Genomic DNA, 26,828 nt, shown 5'->3' with positions numbered 1-26,828 from the left:
CTCTCCCAGCTGCTGAGGGTAGGGCCAGAGAAGTAACTCGTGCAAGCCATGCACTTTCCCCTCGCTTCCTGAGCATTAAGTAAGGGGAAGAAGTGTTTCAGCGCCCCGGTACTGCAGGTCCCCCACAGCCCTCCCGAAACGGCTCCCTTCCCTCCTGCACTGACCCCTACGCACACCCCAGTCCCTGCCCTGACTCCTGCTCCCCCACTCCCCCCCTGCCCTGAGCCCCCACTCCCAAGCTCCTGCCTTGACTCCTGCCCCCCTAATTCCTCACTCCCTGCCCTGAGCAGCCCCACGCACTCCACCTCAGATTCCTTACAGGTACCGTTGTATTGCACCCGCCCCTCTCCCCCCAGGGGTGCGATACGACAATACCTGTAAGAGACGTAAGTTACATTCACTGCTGCGCTCACCCCTGTTGTACATGCTCAGTCTCTGCTGAGCTGCTTGTCTAGCTGCACTTTGAGCCTTTCCAGGGGTCCGACCGCTGGCTGGTAGAAGTCCTCAATCCGTTGCCTTTAGAGGCTTCCTGAGCTGACCGGACACCTTGTCTGTTTCCCTCGCAGTGTCACGGGTGGAGAGCTGTTCGAGGACATTGTGGCCAGAGAATACTACAGTGAAGCAGATGCCAGGTGAGGACGGAAGCCTGCCAATGAGACCCTGCAAGCCTTGGCAGCTGGGTGTAGCCAGGCAAGGGAAGGGTAGAGATGCCGTCGCCAGCTGAGGTCTGTCCTGAGCCAATGGCTTGTGTATTTATGTCATTCACCATATCAAAGCAGCAGCTTCCTCCACAGCGCGTGCCGATTGCATAGCTGTGCTCTGGGATCTGCTGCTCTTGCTTGTCCAGGCAACATGACGCTGCAAGTGGCTTGACCTAGCCAACGTGGTTTCCAAAGATGCCAAAGCCTCCGTGCCTAATCGCGCTGCTGATTCTCCAAAGTCACACCTGGGCTGCTTTCAGTGAATACAGACCTGCTGTCCCCAACCCCAGACTGACAATGCGGTTAGAGGGTGAACCTGTCTAATCCAGAACTCTCTTGTCCAGCAACATCCATACTCCCATAAAGTTTGTTTCCAGTCACCAGTCCTGGCTGTCCATGTTCTGTGCTGTTATTTAGCCCAGGAAGCAGTGGAAGTGTTGTTAATGTGCTAGACAATATCGACTTCCCATGGTCCAGCAAATTCTCTCATCAGGCACTGCTCAGGTCCTCGGGGTGCCGGACTAGAGAGCTTCAGCCTGTAGTAGCTCAGAAGGGCAGCCCTGTTAGTCTGTAGCTTCGCAAATAACAAGCAGTCCTGGAGCACCTTGAAGATGAACACATTTATTTATTAGATAATGAGCTTTTGTGGATAAGACACACTGGGTTGAATCCACAAAAAGCTCATTACCTAATAAATAAATCTGTTTGTCTTTAAGGCGCTCCAGGACTGAACACAATTAATGTCCAACCTACCTGCCTGATTCGTCTGTCTCACTCACCAATGTAGGAGATAGGAGAAGCCCCTAGCGCACTGGATTGCGGTTAAGCGGTCTTGGTGCCAGTATAGTGTAGAGTCCTAGGAAGATATGAGGGGTATGATTAAGTTCTTGACATTTACCAGTTGCAGTAGTTATTTTTGTGTGTTTAAAGGCGTATCGCTGGCATTCATCACTGCACATCTGAGCAAATATTAATGAATTAAGCCTCCGAGCAGCCTGGGGAGAAAGGGAAGGGTTGGCTTCGTTTTACTAAGGCTTGGAAAGATGAAGTGACTTACTTAAGATCTCACAGGAAGTCAGTGGTAGCATTTTGAATGGAATCCCTGTCTCCAGCGACCTTAACCACAAACCAGCCTTTCTCCCTTTATCTTTATGGTCCCAAGCAGAGGGAATAAATACTGAGGTTCAGGTAAGCATAGCCAGGCAGTAAGCTTCTGATACCAGGCTCCTGCTTGAAAAGATTATCTTCCTTTCCCTGTTTGGAATTAGCTTTTTATCAGGCATTCTGCAAGCACTGGATATGTTTATAACCAAGCCCCTTATGAGCACCCTGCAAAAATGGAAATCAGAACCGTTTGTTTTGAGACAAATGATTTGCAATCAAAGTTATAGGTCCCTCTTGGCACCTGGAATTTCTTTTTCTGTCTCTCTCCTGCCTACAGCAGAGTGTGCTTGATTTAATGAGCTATATATAACAGACTCGATGAGACCAAGTCAGGTCTGGAGAAACAAGGCTGGAGTTACCATTCTCCACATGTTTTTTGAGTTTTCCACTCGGCCTGATAGCACAAGCTCAGGCTGGCATCCTGGTTTCACCCACAATCAAGTTCTGCGTGCAACTGCTCTCATTGTTTCTAGGGGGGATCGTTTGGGTTGTTTTAGCTCATTACCTCTGGCAGCCTCAGGAGTAGCCTTTTCTGCTCACTTGTGTGGCTGAATGATTCATTGACCCCCGACTGAGGGGTTTGTTGGCAATCATGTGTTCATTGTTCCACCCTTCTCCATTCGGCACCTACCTGGGACTCTGGAGTGAGATTCTAAGCCAGGCTGTGTGGCCATTAGTGGAAAGAGAAATGAGCTTAGGTGCGGGAACTAAGGGTGCGGTGGGGGATATGCTGCAGCACCCCCAAGTTCCCCGCCTCGTGCTTAGGGTCCCCGCAGCTGGTCTCATGCACCGGGGGCTCTGCTGCTGGCTCTGTGTGCTGAGGTCCCGATTTGAGCCCTGTACATCGAGGACCTCTGCTGCTGGTCCCATGCCCGATGTCCTGGCAGCCACTTTGCTCCCGGCCTCACCTGGGGGTGGGGGTGGACAGGGTTGGGGAGCTCAGCACCCCCACTTTTAAAAATGTTCCTGTGCCACTGGGAACGGGGGTGTGTGGGAAGTGATGAAAAGAGATAACAGTGCAGGGAAACTCAGTGGGAAGGCCTGTCACAGCTGCTCCCCAGAGCATAGATGTGATTTGTATGATTTCTCCCTCCAGCCACTGCATTCAGCAGATCCTGGAAGCGGTCCTGCATTGCCACCAGATGGGTGTGGTGCACCGGGACCTAAAGGTAAGAGCTGCAGTGGAGGCTGGCATGCCTATACCTGCACCTGTCAGGGCTTGCAGGACATAAGAACATCACAAAGAGATGGCCTGAGGAGCCTTGTCCTGTAGCTTGCTCTGGGAGGGTCTGAGGTGCCCGTACCACTAAGAGAAAAATACCTTCTGGGAGCTACCAAAAGCCAAGAGCACAAAGCAAAGCCAGGTCTTCAGGAGGCAGCACTCATGTGGTGCCTGTCGAGGGGGCAGGGCAGGGGAGCAATGAAGAGGTCCTTCTAGCCCAAGGTCCCTTGTCAGGCCAACTTTTCCTTCCAGAAGGATGCAGCTAGTCTGCTGAAAAATACCTTTCTCCCACTCTGGAGGGAGCAAGATTAGCTCCAGAGGAAGACACGGATAGGTCCGGGGAGCCCAGACTGACCTAGGTTACCCCTCCTTGTAGCCACCCACTACTTCAGACTCTCTTAGATTCGCGTACCCCTGGGCTAACATGGTGGCCATTGCGGGGGTGCCTCAGGGCAGAGCTATTCAGTCCTCTGGGGCAGGGAGATTGGTAAGTGACCGTGAAGCTTCTGGTCCACACGTGGGCTTCCTCAAACCTGACCCATGTTCTCACGTCATCTGAAACAGGAATTTCTCTAGGGTTCATTTGGAACCCAGCTGGGCTGAAAAGGGATTGATTATCTGGCTATAGTCTGGGAGCCTTAAAACTCCGGCTCTCACACAGAGGGAATTTGATTCAGTACCCCGGAGCGTTGGCAGCAGAGACCCTCCCTTCCTGCAGGCCAGGAGGGGTTCTGCAGCTCTGGCTTAATCCCGGCTGGTCTGTACCGTTCTCTCCCTGGAGAGAGCTCTTCTCCAGTAGGCCCAGCAGCCGCTTCTGCAAGCCTCCCTCATTCAGGCCCAAACGCGGCCTGGGCGGCGCTTCCAAGTCCGAGCCAGTGTTGTCGCTCACATCGCTAACTCTGGTAATACCTGGGAGTCAGTCGGGGGTGTCACCAGTTTGCCTGCAGTTTGTATGAGGATTGCTGAGCCAGCTGCCCTGATTCCCGGCCGGCTAATGCAGTTGAAAAAGTGTAACTAGACTGTTGCTCTCCTTAATAGATGTAATAACATTGCCACTGAGTGGCAGCCCGGAGTCAGGCGCCTCAGAGGAGATGAAACCAGGTTCATATGTCTTCATCAGCTCTAACGTAGGTGGTGATGAAGCCTGAACAGCAGCCACCAAGCCTATTGACAAGGACCCATGCACAGAGGGCTTTACTGGCCATGACACGTCTTGTTTTCACCCGAGGAAAAGATCAGGGAGGGCTGTGAGTCAGGGGACAAGCGATCTGTAACACAAACTGATCCAGCTTCCCCCTCCTTTTGTCCACCCAGACAGGAATGTTCTACTACCCCAGACTCCCTCAGACTCACATCCACTTACCACTGGGGTCACATAACCTCCCCGTTCACACATGACCCCTGAATGTGGCCCACTGAGTCTGAGCAGGGCAGTGCAAGCTGGTGACCAGTGACTGACAGGCCCAGGGCGGGAGGAGAGGAATGCAGTAGGAGAAGCAACTAACAGGAGACTGTCCGAAGGTGACTGTAGCAGGCCACCCGCGTGGTCTAACTTATGCCTTCTTCCATCTCCTCTGGGTCTGCTCCCTTCTGTGTCAGAGAGTGGGGCTGAATAGTTTTAAGGCATCTCACTGGGTCTGGGGCAATCTAAGTGTAAGGGACCCTTTCTCATGGCTTTTGAATCAGGCCAGCGACTGTGCAAGTGGTTTGAATACAAAAGGCTGGAATGAGGGACAGTGGTGATGACCCTTTCTACGCGAGGGGAGCCCAAGTCTCTCTGTGCGCTCTGGGGGCTCTGAGGATAGGCTCTTGGGCTCCCCTGGGACTAGGCAGGGATGGTCCATCCTGTTTTTTTCCTTTAAGGTACCAGGTCTAGAGTGCTCCCTTCTCATCCTTCCCCCGCTTGGAGACCTGCAGTGCCCCATCACAACAGTTAGTGTCATCCACAGCAGCATGGCCTGGCAAGCAAACACCACCCGGCACAGCGCGACCCCAGCACGCGTTCTTCTCCTAACTGAGACATTTAACCAAGCAGTCCCCAGGGCTTCCCAGCTACATGCATCTGATGGGAGACAGTCCCCAGAATCCAGACTGGGAGTTCTGCTGAGCACAGCCATTCAAGTGGCCAGTCTGAGAGCCTTAGGAAAGGGGTCCTGCTTGTGGCCTGAATACGGCAGTGGGAGATTTCACTTACTTTTGTTCTCTACCCTTCACTTTCTTCTGCAGCCAGAGAACCTCCTGCTGGCATCCAAACTGAAGGGGGCTGCAGTCAAGCTGGCAGACTTTGGCCTAGCCATTGAGGTGGAAGGGGATCAGCAGGCTTGGTTTGGTGAGTGCCAAGGGTCAGGGCACTGAGAAGGGGTTGGAGCACTTGACTGATGAGGAGAGGCTGATGGGATTAAGATGCTTTAGTCTACAGAAGAGTGAGGGAGGGGATTTGACAGAAGCCTTCAGCTACCTGAAGGGGGGCTCTAAAGAGGATGGAGAGAGGCTGTTCTCAGTGGAGGCCGATGGCAGAACAAGGACGAATGGTCTCAAGTTTCAGAGGGGGAGGAGTAGGTCAGACATTAGGAAAAATTATTTCACGAGGAGGGTGGTGAAGCACTGGAACACGTTGCCTCGAGAGTTAGTGGGATCTCCATCCCTAGAGGTTTTAAAGTATTGGCTTGATAAAGTCCTGGCTGGGAAGGTTTAGCTGGGATTGGTCCTGCTTTGAGCAAGGGGTTGGATTTGATGACCTCCTAAGGGCTCTTCCAGCCCAATGATTGTTCTCCATTTCCCATTTCTATGTGTGGCTAAACAGCTCTCCTCCCCCACCCCCACTGTCCATGAATATTTTATTAATGTCCTAATCAGCATGGATACCTTGAAAATCTACCTCTAAGTCTAACCGAAGGGTTAAAAAGTTTCCACTGAGTTCCCAAGGCAAAGCCAGGCCAGCAGGGATGGGGCAGCCTGGTGGAACGCTGAGAAGAGCTGCCTGGCAGCTAGACCCTTACAAAGCAACAGTTCTGACAGCCTTTGTGGTTCCAAGGTGAAACCATCGTGCTAGGCGCTTGGGATAACCCATTTGTTTTCACTGGGAGAGTAGGTCCCAGAGGGGCCCGGGCGAGATGTAGGCGAAGTTGCTGAATGGATTTGCAAAGCTGGAATGCGAGACCCAGAGAAGCTATACAGTTTGATGACTCTGTGATGGGCACACAGCCAGTAACCCCTCAGCTGAGCTCCCCGTCCACCAGTGGGTTCATGCCATGTGACATCCCCAGGTGCCTCTTCCCTGGGCTGTCGCAGGCCCTGTGTACTGCCACCTCACAGGCCAGTTGGGAAAAGATGGGTAAAACTGGTCTCCTGTGCAATGCTTGAAACCCAAGTGAAGCCCCCATAATAGGAGTGGGCTACACGTTCCCCAGGAGAGACAGTCATGCACCTTCATGAGCGAACGTGCCAAGGCTGAGAGGAATACCGAGGGAGACAGACAGTGTAGGATGCAAACCCAAGATGTCTTTCCTAACGTTGTGCCAGCAGCCGCTTCAGCAGTCTGGCTTCTTGCCTTACCTGACTCATTTTCCTACTCTTCCTTCTCCCATCTGATTAGCAGCTAATAGGCCAGGACTTCCTCACCACGAGCCAGATGGGTATCTCTGTTACACTGGTGTCAGTCTGGAATAGCTGCACCCGAGTCACTGCAATTCCACCACTGGACTGACACTGTGTCACTTAGAGCAGAATCTGACCGAGGGCATTCACAGTCCTGAAGGAACAGACACTGAACTCTGTAGACCTGTAATCAGATCACGCAGCATGGGCTCTCTGAACAGCTCAATGGCCTAAATGCAGCATAAGTCCCGGGCCACCTGTCTGTCTCGCCATTGGCTGTCAGGAGCTCGGCACTTCCTGGGGAGCGCTGACGTGACTGGATCTTGTCTGGGTTTGGTTCATTAGGTTTCGCAGGCACCCCTGGGTACCTTTCTCCAGAAGTGCTGCGGAAGGATCCCTATGGCAAAGCTGTGGACCTGTGGGCGTGTGGTAAGTCGGACTGAGGGAAATGGAAAAGCAGGAGAGATGCATCTGGGAGGTGGAAGCATCAGCCAAGCTTGAATTGTCCTCATTTGGTGCCACATGCACTATCCTCTATTTCAGCAGGCCATTGCTCCTTGCACCCAACGGCCTTGTGAGATGTTTAATTTAAGTATTGAACAGCTAAGCTCTTGCGAACTTTTGGCTTTCCGTGTCACCAGAGCGACTGTTGCTCAGGACTTGGGAGCTCTCCAGCAGTGACTCCCAGCAAGCCAACCCCTTTCCTGTAGGCCTGTTTGGAAAATGCTGCCAGGGTAGCAGTTTTCTCCAAAACGCCAGCGCTTGGTGAAACGCCAGCGCTCTTCTCGGCACGTGCCGTTTGCATGAGGCCAGGCCAAGCCTGGCAGATCTGGAACACGATGCACAAGTGAGCCAGTTAATTAAAACTTTGCTTTCAAGTGGATTTCGCAGTTCAGGCCTGCGCTGCTCTCCGTGTGGGTGCCCAGCGTGTCACACAGAGCAGAGTGAAACAGATTTCTCTTCTGGTCCAAACTATTCTCAGGGAGCCCCATACGCGATGGGTGCCAGCGCTGCATGGGCACAGTAGCTGTGAGTGAATGCACGCGTCGGAGGTTCCATGCATTACGCCTCTAATCAGTGTGGGGGGCGGGGAGAGTAAACAAGTCAGCCCTACTTATTAAACATCGAGTCGCACCTCAGACGTCTTTCCCTCATGTGCCCCAGCCCAGTGCTTGGGCCCATACAGCTCCTCTGAGTCGGTGATTGAAACTCTCCCCCACGCCCCTTGACAGGGTATTTCTTTACGCTGCTCCTTGCCAGAGGATGTTGTGAAGGTCAAAACACGAACAGAGTGCATAGGAGAACTAGATGAGTTCATGCAGGATAAGCCCATCAATGGCTACTAGCCAGGATGGGTAGGGACGGTGTCCACTGGCTTTTGCCAGAGGCTGGGAATGGGCGACAGGGGAAGGATCACTTGATTATCGCCTGTTCTGTTCGTTCCCTCTGGGGCATCTGGCATTGGCCACTGTGAGACACTGGGCTTGATGGACTCTCCATCTGAGCCAGTGTGGCCATTCTTACATTCCTGTCCCTCTCTTGTGCAGGTGTCATTCTCTATATTCTGTTGGTTGGGTATCCTCCTTTCTGGGATGAGGACCAGCACCGACTCTACCAGCAGATCAAAGCTGGGGCCTACGACGTAAGTAGCTTTGTTTTTTCTCCCCTCCTCACTCTCACCCCATCTCTTCTCTCCGGCACCCACCTTACCCCACATTGTCACTTCTACAAACAGGACCAGTGGCTGAGACCCGTTGCTGGTTTGAAGGAATCAGCTGGGCCGTTCCTGCCCTGACCGTGGTTGGCAAGGTGGAAGAATGCATCCACCCATCGCAAACACGGCCATTCCCAGGCCTTGCACCGGCAGGTGTAGGGCCGTGTTTCCTGTAAGCCGAGTGCTTGGGTGGCCACCCGGGAGAGATTCAAACGCTGCCCAGCTGACTAGCACAGCGCCCACAGCCTCCCGACACAGTGGTGGACATCTGCACTCAGTGCACATAAAAAGCTGTCCTGAAGTTAGGGGTATCACTGGGATGTGACTTGGCTTTCCCTGGGGAAATAGCACAATGCAAAACACGTAGGGTTGCTGTGGGGCACTTTGGACAAATCTTCTGGAGCTCCTTTTGGATCTCTTGCTGCTCCGGAAGTATCTGATGGGGATGTTACGTTACAAGTACTATGACAGCTCATCAGCTTGGAGGTCAGAGCCTTTTTGGCAGCAGGCCTGCCGAACTCAGCCAAAGGAGAATTCCCAAGCTCTGGGGGGGGACAAGATAACAGGGAAACAACAGTGGCTCTGATCCTCTCCAGCAGAAGACAGACTTTCTCCTCCTCTCCACTGTTCTAGGTTTCACCCTCCCTGGGCGGGCAGAGTTAACCCTTCCTACTCCCGTCGGCCAAAACACACCCCATTCTCTCAGCATGAGCAGGGGGTCCTCCTCTTGGAGGAGGACTGTGCGGGAACCCAAGTGGGCTGGGCAGCTGAAGCAGTACCTTGGTGCGATGGTCGTTAGCACTCTCACCCCTTTGCCTTTGCAGTTCCCTTCCCCCGAGTGGGACACTGTCACTCCAGAGGCAAAAGACCTCATCAACAAGATGTTAACGATCAACCCATCCAAGCGGATCACGGCAGCAGAGGCGCTGAAGCATCCCTGGATATCGGTAAGCCTGGTGTGCAGGATGGGCCCATTTGGGATGCTAGCCAGACACCGGCAGGTTGGGCAGCTGAGCACGCAGCTGGGGGAGGCGCCCTGTTCTGTGGAGCGGGCACACCTCTGTTCAGGATGAAGGGCCAGCTTTATGCAAGTGACGGGAGGCCTCCCTTTGCATAGCTGTTGCCTTGTGTGTGGCAGGTCCATGTGATGTGTTTTGGAGCCCTCCTCCCAGGTCTTGCTCCAGAGTCAGTCGCTCAGACACAGCGACGGGCATTTCTCTGCGTCAGCACGAGACATTTCGCTTTCGCTAAGCCTGACTGCGAGTGAAGCATTAAAACGAATTGACGGCAAATGCCTGAGCCCAGACAGCTGGCTGAGGGGAGGGCCTGGGCCACCTTAGCCAAACCAAGAAAAATGCTGGGCTCATTCATTAACATCTCGCCCCTCTCTCAAGAGCTGCTGCTCCTGGCTTCTTTACAGGGGAATGGTGGAAATCCCTTCTCCCTTTCCAGGGGCCTGTGACAGACACACACGCACACCCCCAGCCCAGTTCCCTGGCAGCTTGGATCACAGAGGTCACCTCTAAGCCTTGCCTTCCTCCTCCTCCCCTCCTCCTCACCGCCACAGCTTCTGATGTGAATGCAACCCCAGCATTCCCTGCAAACTCTCTTCTGCTCACCATTAGGTTTCTGACGGGCGTAAGGTCTTCACGTGGCAGAAACGCTCCTCCTTTAGTGCTTCTGAAGCTCTGTTGCTTCGCTTCAGATCTGTTCTGTGCTCCCCCGCTCCCTAGTTATGGGGCCCTATCGTAGAGGCTGTAGCAGGAGTCAGAACGTGTCTATACGCAGACTCAAGTTGACCTATGTTAGGTCGACTTACAGCCGCTGGTTGCTGAGGAACACGCTACCTTCCTGCCAGCGGTGCATGTGCTCATCAGGAGCCCTTCCCCGACTCAAGAGAGACAGTGTAGGGGGCTGAGAACCGACATGCTCAGTGCTGTGCAGCCCCTTGCTGGGCGCCCAGCTATCCTCAGTCTCTCAATGCCTGGGGCAGCCACCTGGGCTTCTCACCTCCCCGGCCCTCGCCTGGCTCCACCTGTCCAGCATGGAGCCCTGAAATTGCGAAGACATCCAACAGCTGCTGTTAGCAAGGTGCTGTCTACACGGACGCTGCATCGCCCTGGCTACACCGGCGCAAGCCCCACACCCTGCGGAGGTGGAGTCACTGTGTCGGTATACTAGGGTGCGCCCGTCAGGGCCACAAGGCTGATGCAGCTGAGTCAGCATAAGTTGCCTTACGTTGTCGGCCTAACTGTGTAGTGCAACCCAGGTCTTAGAAGCAGGAAAGTCCCCAGGCTGGGGCCAGTACCAGGGCTCCTTTCCATGGAGAGTCTGTACCAAGCATGCACGCGCCTTTCGTCTCATAAAACTAACTGACCACCAACGTTGCCTCGGGGCCCTCAGCTCATCCTTCCCCAGCAAGGAACTGCCGCGTTAATCACCCAGACAAATCAGCCAGCCCAGGGCGCAGCGCAGCTGATTTATGGCCCACTGCCTAGCAGCAGGAGGAGCAAATGAAAGAAGAGGGTGTCTAACTCATGTGACCCATTCAAGTTTTGTCGGCTGTTGCCAGGGAGGCCCACGCAGCTGTATGCAGCTAAGGCCTCATGCCTCAGCCATGAGAGCCTGTGTGCGTGCAAGAGCAAGTGTGTGCACATGTGTGAGTGTGCGATAGGGTCCTCAGGTCTCCAGGTTTCTCCCCTCTCAGCTGCCCTCCGCTACTGAGCAGACTCTCCTCTCTCCTAGCACCGCTCTACGGTGGCATCGTGCATGCACAGACAGGAGACGGTGGACTGCCTGAAGAAGTTCAACGCCAGAAGAAAGTTAAAGGTAATTCGCCACCTGGGTACTTTTCAGAGCCAGTTGGGAATTGCACAGTGAGTTGGTTTTCCTGCGTCTGTGTTGTCCTGCGAGTTTGGATTTCAGGGGGGCCAGACTGGCCGGGAAAAGCAGAGGATGAGCAGAGGGGCCGAACATTAGAAATCTCGCACGAAAGGATGTAAAAGAGGTGGTGGTACGCCAGCCCCACTGGCTGGCTTGGATCAGAGCTGCTAGTTATTTCGATATCTATCAGAGAGGTCGCCGTGTTAGTCTGTATCTTCGAGAACAACAAGAAGTCTGGTGGCACCTTATAGACTAAGAGATAGTTTGGAGCATGAGCTTTCGTGAGCAAAGCTGATGAAGCGGGTCTTTGCCCACAAAAGCTTATGCTCCAAAATATCTGTTAGTCTATAAGGTGCCACCAGACTTCCTATTGTTGTGGTGATTTTGAGGATTTCCTCTGTTGGGTGTGTTGCCAGCAAGTTGGGGAATCTGTATTCCCACATGGGGCGGGGCTGCTGATAGACGTTTAGAGCTTGTCTATGCTATTTTGTTTTTGTTTATTGCAGGAAAAAAACCTGTTGTCTACATTGCAAACCTTGTTATTCTGGAATAACAGAGCATTTGATGCAAAAAAGTAACTCCACCAAATGAAATGATTTTGACGACCTCCCCCACACTTTCAATTTCAAAATTGACTCAGGCTACATTTATACTGCATTTGTGTCTTGAAAAATTGACACAATTTGCCTTATGCAAATTGCATAAATGATCTTGAAGTACCCTATTTTGCACTTGGTGCCGTTACCCCTCTCATGAGAAGGGGTAGCAGAACTGGAATACTGCGCTCGAAATAGCAGCACTACTTCGCAGGGTTGCTATTTCGGGATACCTCTTTATCCCAAAATAGCAACTACAGTCTAAACAGAGCCTTGGTGTGTATTAAGCAGAGGTAGTTATGACTTCATTGACCTCCAGGGAGGCAGCCCATCGTTGCTCTTGTTTCAAAATTGGGCTCCCTAGTGTGAACACTGAGTTTCGAAATGCTCTTGCAATGTGAACGCTCTTTTCAGAAGTAACTTATGTCAACATTAGAACCTCAAAATAAGTTAGTTCTAAAAAATCCGGCAGTGTAGCCTTACAGCTGCCTTTCCACCACAGGGACACCAAAGCTAAACAATGATCCAGCGTGTCTTCACCTGCCACTGGGAGCCTGCCCTCTGAACAGAGCACAGCAGCGCTACTCACCAGTGCAACTTAGAGCAGGCAGAAGAGGGAATGATACATCCAATTAACTGGGTAGGGGGGATTTTAGGTAGGCAAAATGCTGGATTATAGATGTAACTTGGAGACTGGGGCTAATGCCTCTATCCACTTACAAAAAGCACTGCTAGATCTTGAGGGATCAGAACGAATCAGCCCTTTGATTGTCCACCTCCTCCGAAAAGAATCATGCTGGCAGTCATTCCATACTCACTGGGGAAGAATAGTGCCAAGCACAGAGTCATTAAACCAACCACTTCTGCAAAGTATTCACTGTTTTCTGGAGGTCTCCCATCTAAGCAGCAATCTAGCCCTGCCCAGGAAGGGCAGATGGGTTTACAGCACCAAGCAGGGTGGCTTCAGACTGGTGACAAAACTGAAAAGAAGAGACATTGGCAATAATCTGTGCTTACTAATCATGTCAGCCAGTAATCCAATTAGTTCATGTCCCCTCTTCTAAGCCAGAATGCATTACTGTAACCAGTGCCTCAAATCTCATTACACGCTACCTGACTAGCTAGTAGAGTCGATTGGAAAACAGAAAACATTTCCGGTGAACATTTTTGCAGTTTTTTTTTTATCTGGTTTTGGTCAGAGCTTAGTGTTGAAGCAAATGTCTCCTCTCCCCACAGCTGTAGTTCGTATAAGTGACTTTAATTGCAGGGAACCTGATTCTGACCTCTGTCACACCCATTTAAAACTAGAGTAATTCCACTGGTTACAAGTGACACAGACTACATTGAAATCAGAGTATGGCCCCACGTGTCTGATACCCGCTTTAATCTCATGGGGACAGGCAGTTGAGTGACCTGCAGCGGAAACCCTCTGGCTGTGGCTCGGAAGGCAAGTACAAGAGAATAAGCTGGTACTGAGAAGTGCAAGTGTGTGTCGCAGGAGGAGCAGAGTCCTGGCCTTCTGGCCACTTTCACTCCGACAGAATCTCAGAAGGGTGGATGATGGAGGTGGGAATTTCAAGATAAACACACTTCCTCGAAACTCCCCAGAGCAATCTCTCTGCTGGGCTGGTCTTGGTGTCTTTGGCGCCCAGAGCCAGAGAACTGAAGCCACTGCCTGGCTCATAGAAAGAGAGTGACATTGCCTTCACAAGAAGGTTGTATACCCTCCCATCCCCATCCCAAGGCTCAGACTGTAGGGCCCTTCCCCAGGATACCTAGCACTGCCCTGTCTTTACAGATGGTTTTCTGAGTCTATTAATATCACCCCTGGACTGCACACATGACCCGGGTCAACCTCCCACCAGCTCCTGCTGCTTCCCTTTTCCACCGGACACCTTTTGAAGGACAAATGGAGGGATGTGATTCTGAGCACGGTGATCTCTCTTCCCTTTCTGCCTTTTGTGTCTTTCAGGGGGCTATTCTCACCACCATGCTGGCAACCCGGAACTTCTCTGGTAGGTGTTGGCTCTGTACTTCACATGCTTTGCATTTCTGATGTACGCTGAGTTGCTGGTATTAAGTGAAAGCTGATTTGTACGCCCCAAATACCAGCCAACCCCCGAAGCCTTACTGGTAAAGTCTGGCTGAGACTGTCCCCTCTGCATTTACACTGTGCACACGCCTGTGGAGCTGAACGCTTGTGCTGGGTGTTCCCAATTCTGGGAAGCACCACCCGGGTAGCGGCTGGCTGGAGAAGGGCAGCAGGAGACAGGCTGTCTCAGAGGTCCAGAGAGTCCCAAGCCACTGCCAACTTTTGAGGCCCCTAACCAGAATACAAACAAAAAGCAACAACACATGAAAACAAAATAAGGGACCAAAAATTTTTGGTCCGATAGAGATGCCCCTAAAAACAAGTTTCAGCGAGGTCGCCGTGTTAGTCTGTATCTTCGAGAACAACAAGAAGAACTGTGGCACCTTATCGACTAACAGATCTTTTTTAGCCTATAAGGTGCCACAGGACTTCTCGTTGTTCTAAAAGCAGGTTGTGAAACTACCAAAGGCCAAAAAATTAACAAGTGTCTAAATATGAGCCCCCCCACCCCCAGCCCTTGAGCTTGAGGCCAAGGCCAAATGGCCCTCCTGGCCCCGCTGTCCCTGGGGGTGGCACTGCAGGAAATCACGGTTCCGCAAGGGCTCAGTATGCATTTGCCTCCTACGAGTGAGCATGCAGCCGTGTTCCCATCCTGCAGAGGTGCTGTGGCAGAGCAGGTCCAGCCAGTTCTGTAGCTGGTGGCTGATGCCCAGATCAGCCCAGAGGAGATCGTTCAGCAGGGGGCAACCAAGGCCAGTGAGTGGGCAGCGTGAGTGGTCCTCCGTCATCTCAGTGGGCCGCATGACCAGTGATGGGCAACCTGCAGCCCCCAGCCCTGTGGGGCTCCAGCTGCTGCCTTGCACACCCCTTCTCTGCTCCTTCTCCCACGTGCCTCTCCCACACTGGGGGGCTGGAGCTCTGCACTGCCTACTCCTCTGTCACCCACCTAATGGGTCTGGAGTGGGAATTAGAGGGTTCCAGTGGTGCTCAAAAAGTGCTGGGAGGGCAGGGGAGGAATAGGATGTGTGGGACTTTAGTGCCCCAGTGTGTGAGAGGTGTGGGGGCGAGCAGCGCGCACAGGGGGTGTGTGGGCCTCACATGGAACCCCACTGGGCTGCATTGGCCCACAGGCCTCAGATTGCCAGCCACCGGGCTAGTTCCTGTAGCTGTCTTTACCCCTTTCCCGGCCATGCCAGGCTGGGCTCCCAGCAGAGCTCTCCCATGTTCTCTGGGCAGAGGGAGAGTGAAAAAACCCTTCAGGAAGGGTTCTGGATTCAGGGTGTCTCCTCCCCCGTCCCCATTCTCTCGGCTGAGGCTGGGGAGAGGCAGGTATGCATGTGGTCTCGTGAGCCTCTCTGAAGGCATCAGCACGAGAATGCAGAACCTAATCGCAGAAAACATCCCGGCAAGTTTCACTTCCACTGAGGGTCCTCGGGGATGGGAACTGCGGTGCCAAGGGCCTCAGGGGCCAATGGCTGGCTGGGAAAGTGAGGGCCCGGCCCTGCCTGGATAAGGGACTGGATTGCACCCTCAGCAAGTTTGCAGATGACACAAAACTAGGGGGAGAGGTAGATTTGTTGGAGGGTAGAGAGAAAATCCAGAGGGACCTGGATAAATTGGAGGACTGGGCCAAAAGAAATCTGATGCGGTTCAATAAAGAGAAGTGTAGAATTCTGCACCTGGGGCGGAAGAATCCCAAGCATTGTTACAGGCTGGGGACTGCTGGCTCAGCAGCAGTACGATGGAAAGGGACCTAGGGGTTATGAGCTGTGTCTACACGTGCACGCTACTTCGAAGTAGTGGCACCAACTTCGAAATAGCGCCCGTTGCGTCTACACGCGTCGGGCGCTATTTCGAAGTTAACTTCGACGTTAGGCGGCGAGACGTCGAAGTCGCTAACCCCATGAGGAGATAGGAATAGTGCCCTACTTCGACGTTCAATGTCGAAGTAGGGACCGTGTAGACGATCCGCATCCCGCAACGTCGAAATTGCTGGGTCCTCCATGGCGGCCATCAGCTGGGGGGTTGAGAGATGCTCTCTCTCCAGCCCCTGCGGGGCTCTATGGTCACCGTGGGCAGCAGCCCTTAGCCCAGGGCTTCTGGCTGCTTCTGCGGCAGCTGGGGATCTATGCTGCAGGCACAGGGTCTGCAACCAGTTGTCGGCTCTGTGTATCTTGTGTTGTTTAGTGCAACTGTGTCTGGGAGGGGCCCTTTAAGGGAGCGGCTGGCTGTTGAGTCCGCCCTGTGACCCTGTCTGCAGCTGTGCCTGGCATCCCTATTTCGATGTGTGCTACTTTGACGTGTAGACGTTCCCTCGCTGCGCCTATTTCAATGTTGGGCTGAGCAATGTCGAAGTTGAACATCGACGTTGCCGGCCCTGGAGGACGTGTAGACGTTATTCATCGAAATAGACTATTTCGATGTTGGCTGCACGTGTAGACGTAGCCATGGTGGATGAAAGGCTGGATATGAGTAAACAGTGTGCCCTTGTAGCCAAAAGGGCTAACGGCATACTGGGGTGCATTAGGAGGAGCATTTCGAGCAGATCTAGAGAAGTAGTTATTCCTCTTTATTCAGCACTGGTGCAGCCACATCTGGAATATTGTGTCCAGTTTTGGGCCCCCCCAGTCTCAAAAGGATGTGGATTTGCTGGAGCAGGTTCAGCGAAGAGCAACAAAAATGATTAAGGGGCTGGAGCACAAGACCTGTGAGGAGAGGCTGAGGGATTTGGGCTTGTTTAGTCTACAGAAGAGAAGACCGAGGGGCAATTTAATAGCAGCCTTCAACTTCCTGAAGGGGAGCTCTAAAGAGGAGGGTGAGAAACTGTTCTCAGTGGTGTCAGATGGCAGCACAAGGAGCAATGGTCTGAAGTTGAAGAGGGAGAGGTGTAGGTTAGATATTAGGAAAAACTACTTCACCAGGCGGGCAGTGAAGCATTGGAATGTGTTGCCTAGAGAGGTGGTGGATTCTCCATCCCTTGAGGTTTTTAAGTGCCAGCTGGACAAGGTCGTGGCTGGGATGACTTAGTAGGGGTTGATTCTGCCTGAAGCAGGGGGCTGGACTAGATGGCCTCCTGAGGTCTCTTCCAGCCTTGTGATTCTGGGAGAACACGTCCCACTTGCCTTGACCATCATGGCAGGCGAGTTATTAGGGTGTTTTTCCCTGAGCAGATGGATCAGCTGCAGGGCTGGACTTGGAGTCCAGCCCGAAGTGAAAAGGTCTCTCTGTGTGGGGGCGGGCATGCGAGAGTGATGGAAAAACGGCCCTGCTGTCAGGCCCATTGGCAGCCCTCCACGGAGCAGCAGAACTGACCGCAGCAGCTCCTGGAGGCTGGAGTCTCTGTTTACCTCCTGTCTATTTCTTCATTTCCTGTGCCCCTCTCAAGGGGAGACTCCTGTGATCAGAGTGTCAGGAAGGGTGAAAGCTACCGGGAAGTCTGGGCTCCCTAACTCCCAGCTGTCATAATTAGGCTAGCGCGCACAAGCAGGCAAGGGGGGAGCTGAGGCTGGCGGGTTGTAGCCCATTGTTGGTGCTCATGGGAAGCACAGGCATAGCTGGCTGGCATCTTCTGCCTCCCCCCGTCCCCAAGCTGCTGTCTCATGGAGCTTCAGCCGAATTAAAGCAAACCTCACAGGTGGGAATTCGCACAGAGGGCTTGTGAATTCCCAGGTGATTCCTTAAATGTGGTCCCAAAGGAGATCTCTAACGATCGTCTGACCTGGAGCCCAGATCCTCCCGGCTGTGTGGCTGTGCTGCCTCCAGCTCTGCTGCCAGCTGCCTCTCCTCTCTGGGGTTGTGCAGCCCCGCTGGCAGTGGGGCTGGGGACAGTACCACCTGCACAGCCTGGAAGAGCTGCAGTGCAGGGCTCTGGCTCCTGGAAGTGGCGGCATCATATTCCCTTCCTTTGGCCACTGTGTCTCCTGGGAGTTGAGCCCTGTGGACCAGTGGATACCGATTTCAGGATCAGTGGGTATTGGTATCCAGGGATAGAAATTTGTGCCTATGCAGGGTCGTAGTCTGAACCTCAGCCCTCCTAAGAAGCCGGCCTCTCCCACACCGTCACTGCAGCTCCCTCTTGCAACCTGCTCGTAGTCCTGTGGAGAAGACCAAGCAGGGCACTGGGCCTTAGCATGCAGGGCTGCAGGCCTGACCTTTCTGGTCGCCACAGAGCGGTGAATCTGACTGCACAGACCCAGCTGGCCTACAAAAAGGGTCGCCCAGACTTGCTGAGGCCACAGATGTGTTTTGACCTGGTCCCGTTGCAGGTATATTCCACGCTCATCCAGCGTGAAGCAGAAAAGATCTCTGTTAGAAAAACATCATAGCAGTGATGGTCAAGCCGGTGAGCACCTCTCAGGGCTGGACCCTACGCTCCCCCAGACCCCTTAGCGGAGGACATTGTAGCTGACCATTGTAGACTCAGAGAGCACTAGAACTGGAAGGGAGGTCATCGACTCCAGTCCCCTGTACCTGCAGCAGCACCAAGCAACATCTAGATCAATGGTTTCCAACCTTTTCACCGGTGCAGACCCCCAAACTGTTCACAGACCCTCATCACAGCCAGTTCTGGCCCCTCTACACTTCATTAAATGGAAAAGGAAACCACGCCACAGATTTTTCGGACAGAGATTAATAACATTATTGGAGGAGATTTAATTTACAAAGAATTAATTGTAAATTTGCAATTTATTTAAAACTTATTTTCTGCGATCATTTTTATTTATCTTTTTTTTTTCCCCACGGACCCCTTCAAAACCCTCTGATCCACAGATGCCAGGAACCATTGGTCTAGATTATCCTGAGAGGTGTTTGTCTAACCTGCTCTTAATTATCTCCAGAGATGGAGAGTCCACAACCTCCCTAGGCAATTTATTCCAGTGTTTAACCACCCTAAGGCTACGTCTACACTGAAATGAAATACAATGAAATGCATATTCAGCGCTTCATTAGCATGCAGGCGGCCGCGGCACTTCGAAATTGATGCAGCTCGCTGCCGCGCAGCTTATCCAGATGGGGCTCCTTTTCGAAAGGACCCTGCCTACTTCGAAGTCCCCTTATTCCCATGAGCAGATGGGAATAAGGGGACTTTGAAGTAGGCGGGGTCCTTTCGAAAAGGAGCCCAGTCGGGATGAGCCGCGTCAATTTTGCAGCGCCGCAGCCGCCCGCATGCTAATGAAGCGCTGAATATACATTTCAGAGCTTCATTAGTAAACTTCAAAATGGCCATTTGAATGGCCATTTCGAAGTTTGGGGCTAGTGTAGACATGGCCTAACAGTTAGGAAGTTTTTCCTAATGTCCAACCTAAACCTCCTTTGCTGCAGTTTAAGCTCATTGCTGCTTGTTCTGATTATTCTGAGCAGTATTGTTCTGAAAAGATAGCTAATCTTGAAAAATTGCTGAAGGGTAGATGGGGTCACGGAGTTTTCAGATTACACTCTTAGGCTACGTCTACACTAGCACAAATCTTCGACATGGCCATGCAAATGGCCATTTCAAAGATTACTAATGAGGCACTGCAATGCATATTCAGTGCCTCATTAGCATGCCACCGGCTGCGGCTCTTTGAAATTACCGCGTTTCGCTCCTGCGCGGTTCATCCAGACGGGGGTCCTTTTCGAAAGGACCCGGGAACTTTGAAATCCCCTTATTCCTAGGTAGGAGATCAGGGTGCCGAACTCCGGGGCGGCAGTGGATTTGGCTGTGCTGAAGGTCCCGCCAGGGTCTTCGTCGGTCTGAAAGTGCAGTTGGTAGCCATGCGTTGCCGGCCCTGTTCCTTGGGCAATGCCCCCTTGGCCTGGTGTCAGAGGGACCATCCGCTCCCCTGGTCCCTGCTTTCAAGATCAGAAAAAGGGGATTTCAAAGTTCCTGGGATCCTTTAGAAAGGACCCCCCATCTGGGCAAGTCACGCGGAAGCAAAACGCCGCAATTTCGGAGAGCCGCGGCTGGCGGCATGCTAATGGGGCCCTGAATATGCATTTCAGCACATCGTAAGTAATCTTCAAAATGGCCATTTGCATGGTCATTTAGAAGATTTGTGCTAGTGTAGACAACAGCCTTATTGTTTGATCATAATTAGTTACATAGCACCCACAGCATGCTTGGGGCTTTGCAGGCAATTAGAAGACACAGTCTCTAAAAGTCTTGCCAATCTAAATAGCATCGCAGACCAGCTCTTGCTAATAACCTATATTCTAGGAAGACCCTAAAAACATAACTGGAGCAAATCTGAAGAATGGTGTGAGCTGTGAAAAGCCCTTGGAGTACAAGGCTGACACCCAACTTCAGCAGCCACTGGGAGTGACTGGGGGAATTTCAGCTTTCTTTTTTAAAGTCCTAACAAAACGTGCCCCAACTGATTGTAACACCTTCTCTTTGAGGGTCTGACTCGCGTGCTTGCTCCTCCTTTGCATAGTCGCTTGCAAAAGTGCTGCCCGTCTGATTTCTGCTATGCGCAGGTGTAAATGTGACGCAGGATGAATCAAGGCCAGTCTGTCTCGTGGCTGGAAGGAATCAGCGGGAAGACGGCCTTCCTGGGTGGGGTGGGGCAGGGCAGGGAGGACAGAGCGTATGAAGGGACTAAACGGATCGTGCCAATGTTCCCGCTAATTTTTTTCCACCCATGTGCAGAATAAGTGTTGTTATGTGCCCCGAGGTGTGTGTGGATTTGCACAACCAGTGGAAACACAAACTTCCGGCTGCTGCCTGAACTCTTCTAATCAGCTGGGGGGCACCTGAATCTTTTCTGGGTGGCTGCCTGCGTGCTCGGCTTACAGGGACGTTGGACTGGGCACAGAGATGAGAGCTGGGGAGCCAGGAATTGAGGGAGGGGTAATCCAATGCTAGTCTAGGGCAGAGAAGCTGTGAGGTGTTCCACTGAGCTCAGGTGGGAGACAAGGTGCATTCTGGGGTAGCTCCCTGGCCTGGGTTGTACAGGAAATAAAAGCAGATGATCACAAAGGTGCCTTCTGGCCTGGGACTCTGTGATTCTCTGGAGAGGTGGAGGGACTGGGGATCAGGACAGGCACTGCTAGGTTGGATTGTGTGAGGATGACAGAGCGTTTAAACTTGCCTGGGGTGGGGCCTTGCAGGACCTCTCAGGAGCTGGCGGGAGGATTATTGACATGGGGAGCTTAAGTGAAGCAGCTTGAAGAGTCCAGAGCAGGTGCTTCTCAGATGGCGAACGCTATGTCTGTCAGCTGCAGGTGCACCAGTCTACCTACGGCAATTGCGTCGCTCCAATCGCTGGACCTGCACTCAGCTTACTTGGCCATCCCTACTGAACAAGGTGGATGGGAGAGTTTCTCACCCACCTCCCTTACTCCTCGCATCTCACAAGGAGGACAGGGATTGACTGCGGCCCCTGGGAGTTTGATTTCACGCAGCTAGCAGGGTTGATCTTCTGGGCTAGTGTAGACGTAGCCTACAAGGGAGCAGGGCGTGAGCTGGCTGGGAGGTCAGCTCTAGAACCACTGGGGCCTGCCAGGGGCATTGGGAGAGGTCAGCTACTCGGGAGTGGGGGGAAAGGCAGCCTGGGCATTTCTCCTGGGGTTGTTAGGGTGTTGCTGACGGGGCAGTGGTGGGGGCACGTGGTGGGGCTGGAAGAGTTACACACCCAGGAGGGAGATCATATCTGCTTTTGCTAAGGGCCTGCTCTGCAGCGTCACAGGCCCGAGAGCTCAAAGCTGCACCCCAGAACCACTTCCCTGCCTGCATTCTGCCCAGGAATTCAAAGGGCTGTGCTCCCCCAGGCACACCCATGTCGCCCTGCTGTGTGGGAGGGTGGCCGCTGGGGGTTGTTTGCTGTTTGCTGAGGGCCGTGAGCTGGGAGCGAGCCAGAGCTGCCCTGGGGGATGGGGCCAGGCCTGCGGTGATAGGTGGGCTCAAGGGAGGCCGTCTGCTTTTCATCATTGTCAAAATGTGGGCTGCAGCTGTCAGGCCAAGGGAATCAGAGCACATGACCCCAGCAGCATGGGGCTAAAATTAGAGAGGCGGGCAGGCAGGCAGGCAATGCCACAACAAGCTGCAGAGAGCTTAGTACTCTGCTCCCCAAGACAACGGCAGAAAGGTCCAGGACGGGAGACCCTGAGGCAGGACCAAGGCTCGTGCTCTGCCATGAAGGACACTGGCTCCTCAGTGGCCAGGGTGCTGCATGAGCCTTGAATCCCAGCAGGAAGAAAACCACCCAGGGACCTCTTCCTCTGCCCAAGCCTCTGCTGTTTCCATCGCTGCCTGTTGCTCAGGTTTCTCCCCGGCCCTGGCTTGGCGTGGAGAGAGGTGGCTATGGCCTTTGTTCCCGGGTGCTGGAGAAGGAAGGGCTGGAGTTGAGACGTCCCCCTCGCAGGGGCTGCAGAGAGGTGCTCAGGGCCCAGAGGGCAGCAGTGAGGAAGGACAGCTGGACCACTCCCTCCTTTCAGCCAGCTCCAGCCTCCCAGATGCTGCTCATCCTTATTCTGTTGGCCCTGGCGCCCTGCCTGGCCCTGCTCACCTCCTACCTTATCTCCACAGGTGGGAAGAGCGGGGGTAACAAGAAGAATGATGGCGTGAAGGTAGGTGCTCGCTCCTGGCCAGTACGGCCCCTGGGTGCCGATCTCCGGGGCGGCAGTGGATTTGGCTCTGTTGAAGGTCCCGCCAGGGCCTTCCTCTGTCTGAAAGTGCAGTTGGTAGCCATGAGTTGCCAGCCCTGTTCCTTGGGCACCGCCCCCTTGTCCTGGTATCAGAGGGATCTTCCGCCTCCCCGGTCCCTGCTTTCAATCAGAATTGCAACAGAAGCAAAAGGGAAAACTGTCAGATGTGCAAAGCTCTCTCGGGAGCCGCTTGGCAGCGCGGTGAGCGGAGAGAACGGAGGCAGGGCTGAGTAATGCCCTCCTCCGCCACCCCAGCAGGAAGCCGATGGGAGGAGAACGCAGAAATCAGCCTCCTCCTGAGGATTTTATTGCTAGTCAGCTGCCTGCAGCCCTCTCTAAACCCTCCATCCCCCTAGGTGCTCAGGAGTGATGGGGAGAGGAGAGGAGCAGATGTAGGAGGGGTAGGGGAAAGACAAGCTTGCAATTTACACTTGGTGGGGAGAGCCCAGGGTGGAGATGACCAGTGGAAGCCCAAAGCAGAGGCAGCCCAGTATCTCCCCCGCTCATCAGCAGGAGGGTCCATGCAAATTCAGGGTCACCTCAGGGAGGCTGAGTGCAAGAGCCTGGAGGGAGCTGCCTATATGCCAATGAATAAATGAGCAGCCTGAGCCTGGCTCTCTGCGGAGGGTTTCACAGCCTGCCAGTTCCATTCCAGCTCCTCTGGCTTCCCCAGCGGCTGGCACCAGCATGGGGGGAGGGGCAGTAGAATGAGCCCCTCCCACTCCCTCTCGCCCCAATTTCAATAGTTGGCAGTAATAAGAAAAAAAATCCATTTTACCTAAAAAGGAAATGGACCGTCCAGGTCTTTGTTTCTTCTGCCACGTTAGGGTGAGCAAGGGCACCCCATGTGCTTTTGGTAGCTACCTTGCTCAATCCCGCAACAGGAGCCAGGCAACCCAATGGAAATCAGCTGTCTCTGTTAACCTCCTGTGGTAACAGCCTCTGGTGAGGGGGTCGGGTCACCCGTCGTCCTGAGAGCAGGGGGTCTGCGGTCTGTGGGAAGGCCTGTGTGACGCCCAGGCCTGCAGACACTTGCTCACAGCTGAGGAGAACAGGCAGTCGTTTGTTGGCTGAAGTAGCGTAGCCACAGAAGGCCTGTCAGTCCCAAGAGACCCTCTTCTCACAGTCCCATGGGAGGCTGGTCCATAATCTCTTGAAGTCATTCAGATTCTTCCCACTGTTTTCACCAGGATGCCATGGGGATCTTGTCTCTCTAGGGCTTTCTCTGGGGTCATATGTATGAGCTGTGTAGGGCCACAGAATTCTGGGCAGGTCAGAGAATCGGACCAGCCGTCCCCATTTTGCCCCAGGAGCTGCTAGATGGGCTAAGGAGATCTGACAATGAATTGCTTCCTTCTTGTCTAGTCCTGTCGGAGGAGGTCAGATGTGCTCCATTAACAGCACTTCTAACCACAAAACATGCTGTATTTAAGGTCTCAGCTCATTCAGCCTCTGCTGTCCAGTTCTCCCACTAACTCTTGGGATTTGCCTGCAGCGAAAAAGTATTTTATCTTGGTCTCCTGACCTCACAATGTAACGCTGCAATATGAAGATGCTGCTTCATGATATCATGACTCATGTAAGGGCGCTCTAGGTCCACTCTCCTTGTTAACATCCTTCATGCTGCTCTTCTGGAATGTGGACAAAGTCATTGCAATAAGGCCCCAGAGCAGGAGAGCCATAACTATAACATGTCAGTATCAACCTGTGCCTCTCCTGTGCCACCCTGGCACCATCAGAGCTTCCAGCAGCTGATGTGGGTCACCTAGGGAAATAGGCCTCCCCCAGAGGCAGTGCTGATGCAGTGGAGGAGGCCATGGGAAAGGTAAGACAATCTGAAAGATGCTTCTAAAGCTATGGAAAGAGAGTGGCAAGCCTGAGAAAGGGGATTCCTCTGTTGGATTGCCCAGTGGCAAGGCCCTTCCTGTTCATGGTTTTGTTTGTTTAGAGTATACAGGTTAAACCTCTCTAATATGGCACTCTCTTGTCCGGCAACGTCCGTAATCTGGCATGACTTTAGTTAGCTGGACGACCATTTATCATGGGTGTGGCCAGGTTTTCCATCACCCCATGAAGTTTGTTTCCAGCCATCAGTCCTGGCTCTCAGTGTTCTGTTTTGTTATTAGCTCTAATTTACCCCTCAATAGCCGTGTCTACACGTGCACGCTACTTCGAAGTAGCGGCACTAACTTCGAAATAGCGCCCGTCACGGCTACACGTGTTGGGCACTATTTCGATGTTAACATCGATGTTAGGTGGCGAGACGTCGAAGCCGCTAACCCCATGAGGGGATGGGAATAGCGCTCTACTTCAACGTTCAACGTCGAAGAAGGGACCGTGTAGTTGTTGCGCGTCCCGCAACTTCGAAATAGTGGGGTCCGCCATGGCGGCCATCAGCTGAGGGGTTGAGAGACGCTCTCTCTCCAGCCCCTGCGGGGCTCTATGGTCACCGTGTGCAGCAGCCCTTAGCCCAGGGCTTCTGGCTGCTGCTGCGGCAGCTGGGGATCCATGCTGCAGGCACAGGGTCTGCAACCAGTTGTCGGCTCTGTGGATCTTGTGTTGTTTAGTGCAACTGTGTCTGGGAGGGGCCCTTTAAGGGAGCGGCTTGCTGTTGAGTCCGCCCTGTGACCCTGTCTGCAGCTGTGCCTGGCACCCTTATTTCGATGTGTGCTACTTTGGCGTGTAGACGTTCCCTCGCAGCGCCTATTTCGATGTGGTGCTGCCCAACGTCGAAGTTGAACGTCGACGTTGCCAGCCCTGGAGGACGTGTAGACGTTATTCATCGAAATAGCCTATTTCGATGTCGCCACATCGAAATAGGCTACTTCGATGTAGGCTCCACGTGTAGACGTAGCCACTGTCTCCTAAGAGCCCAGTAAGCAGTGGATGTGCTGATAACGCTGCTAGACAATATTGACCTCCCATGGTCCAGCAAATTTTCTCATCCAGCCCTGGTCAGGTCCTGAGGGTGCCGGACAAGAGAGGTTCAACCTGTCCTGGGAGTTTATTGGTGTTTGTTATAAAGATTTAAAAACAAATGAAAATCTGTGCAAAAATAAATCTGGAGTTTTCTGGGTAAATATTTGGGTTTATATTGGAGGTGTGGGAGAACAGATACAAATTAACAGCTAGAAGGAAGTGAGGCTATTGTTATGTCAGAGCAGTTTAATGCTGTTATTTATTTCATGAACTATATCTGAAGAGATTGTGTAAATGCACACGCATGTGTATATCTTCGCTACAGTGTCTCCCTCTAGTAGCCTGACATTTACCCTTAGACTAATTTTGTGTTAACACAAACAAATCTGCAAAATGCAGTGCCTTGGATTTTCACATAATTAGTGTTTTGGTTTACCTATGTGGTCCCAAATGTGGGTGAAAAGTGGTAAAATAATTACAAAATAATGACTTGTGTAAAACTTGGGAATGTTTTGGTAAAAACTGAAAACGAAGGGCCCTTTGCCATCCCTAAGGGGCTGTCTTGCATTAGACCTGTGACTTCACAAAGGTGGCAGTTCTGATGGAATACATCTTTGCTGATTGTTCTTCCTGTTGGGTCTGTGGTGGCCGGTTGCTTAGGTTTATATCTGTCATTTCTGAACCTTGTCTCATGGACCCCATTGAAAAAGGGAGCGGTGAGTGTATGGGGTCTCTGCTGTACATTTTCTGAAGAGCGGGTGAACTTGGGGCATAGTTCTGAATGGCTTTGCACTGACATGACTGCATTTTCTGGGCATCAAGGAGGGACAGCCTGGGTAGGTGCCCAGACGCTCCTTCTCCCTACTCCTGAGCTGTGATGCGACTTGATGGGGAAAGGGGAGAAGTGTTACCTCTGTGGGAAGGGTAGAGGCAGGTCTCCTGCTGAAATAACACAGGCATTAGTTCTTTCCCAATGGATTGTTCAATTGCACTCTTCCTCATTCTGCCCCAGCCAGCCTGCAGGCACCATTCTCTCTCGGGGCAGCCTCCCAGCAGCCTCCGGGCCCGGAGGAGTGGAATGTTCAGGCTGTCAGCTGGACACGCCCCGGGGTGCAGCTGGCGTGACAGATGGTGGGCCGTCTGCAGAAACCAGGACGTGCTGCAAGCGTTCCTTTCTTTGGTTTGTGATTTTGATTTAGCTGGAGAAGTGAGACAGTGTCTTGAAAACTCTGGAGGCTCGTTGGGGACAGGAGTGTGAGTCCCCTTCCCCCCCACCCCCAGTGGCCAGGGGGTGCTGTCTGTCAGTGAACATGGC

At 52.9% G+C, this 26,828-nt stretch overlaps 1 protein-coding gene across 1 annotated transcript in view; it reads left to right on the top strand.

Moving 5' to 3' along the window:
* The first annotated feature begins 580 nt into the window (after positions 1-580).
* The window catches only part of CAMK2A (calcium/calmodulin dependent protein kinase II alpha), a 45,857-nt gene continuing 19,609 nt past the window's right edge, over positions 581-26,828 (top strand). Inside the window, exons 1-9 of the mRNA XM_075009687.1 lie at positions 581-632; positions 2,962-3,034; positions 5,314-5,416; positions 7,030-7,113; positions 8,232-8,326; positions 9,223-9,345; positions 11,144-11,227; positions 13,850-13,892; positions 22,476-22,516. Coding sequence (XP_074865788.1) covers positions 3,008-3,034; positions 5,314-5,416; positions 7,030-7,113; positions 8,232-8,326; positions 9,223-9,345; positions 11,144-11,227; positions 13,850-13,892; positions 22,476-22,516 — 600 coding nt within the window. The 5' untranslated portion in view covers positions 581-632; positions 2,962-3,007. The remainder of the gene's footprint in view (positions 633-2,961; positions 3,035-5,313; positions 5,417-7,029; positions 7,114-8,231; positions 8,327-9,222; positions 9,346-11,143; positions 11,228-13,849; positions 13,893-22,475; positions 22,517-26,828) is intronic.

This window comes from Carettochelys insculpta, chromosome 15 (genome assembly GCF_033958435.1).
Source record: "Carettochelys insculpta isolate YL-2023 chromosome 15, ASM3395843v1, whole genome shotgun sequence".
NCBI lineage: Eukaryota > Metazoa > Chordata > Testudines > Carettochelyidae > Carettochelys > Carettochelys insculpta.
This window is presented reverse-complemented; position numbering and strand designations above follow the sequence as displayed.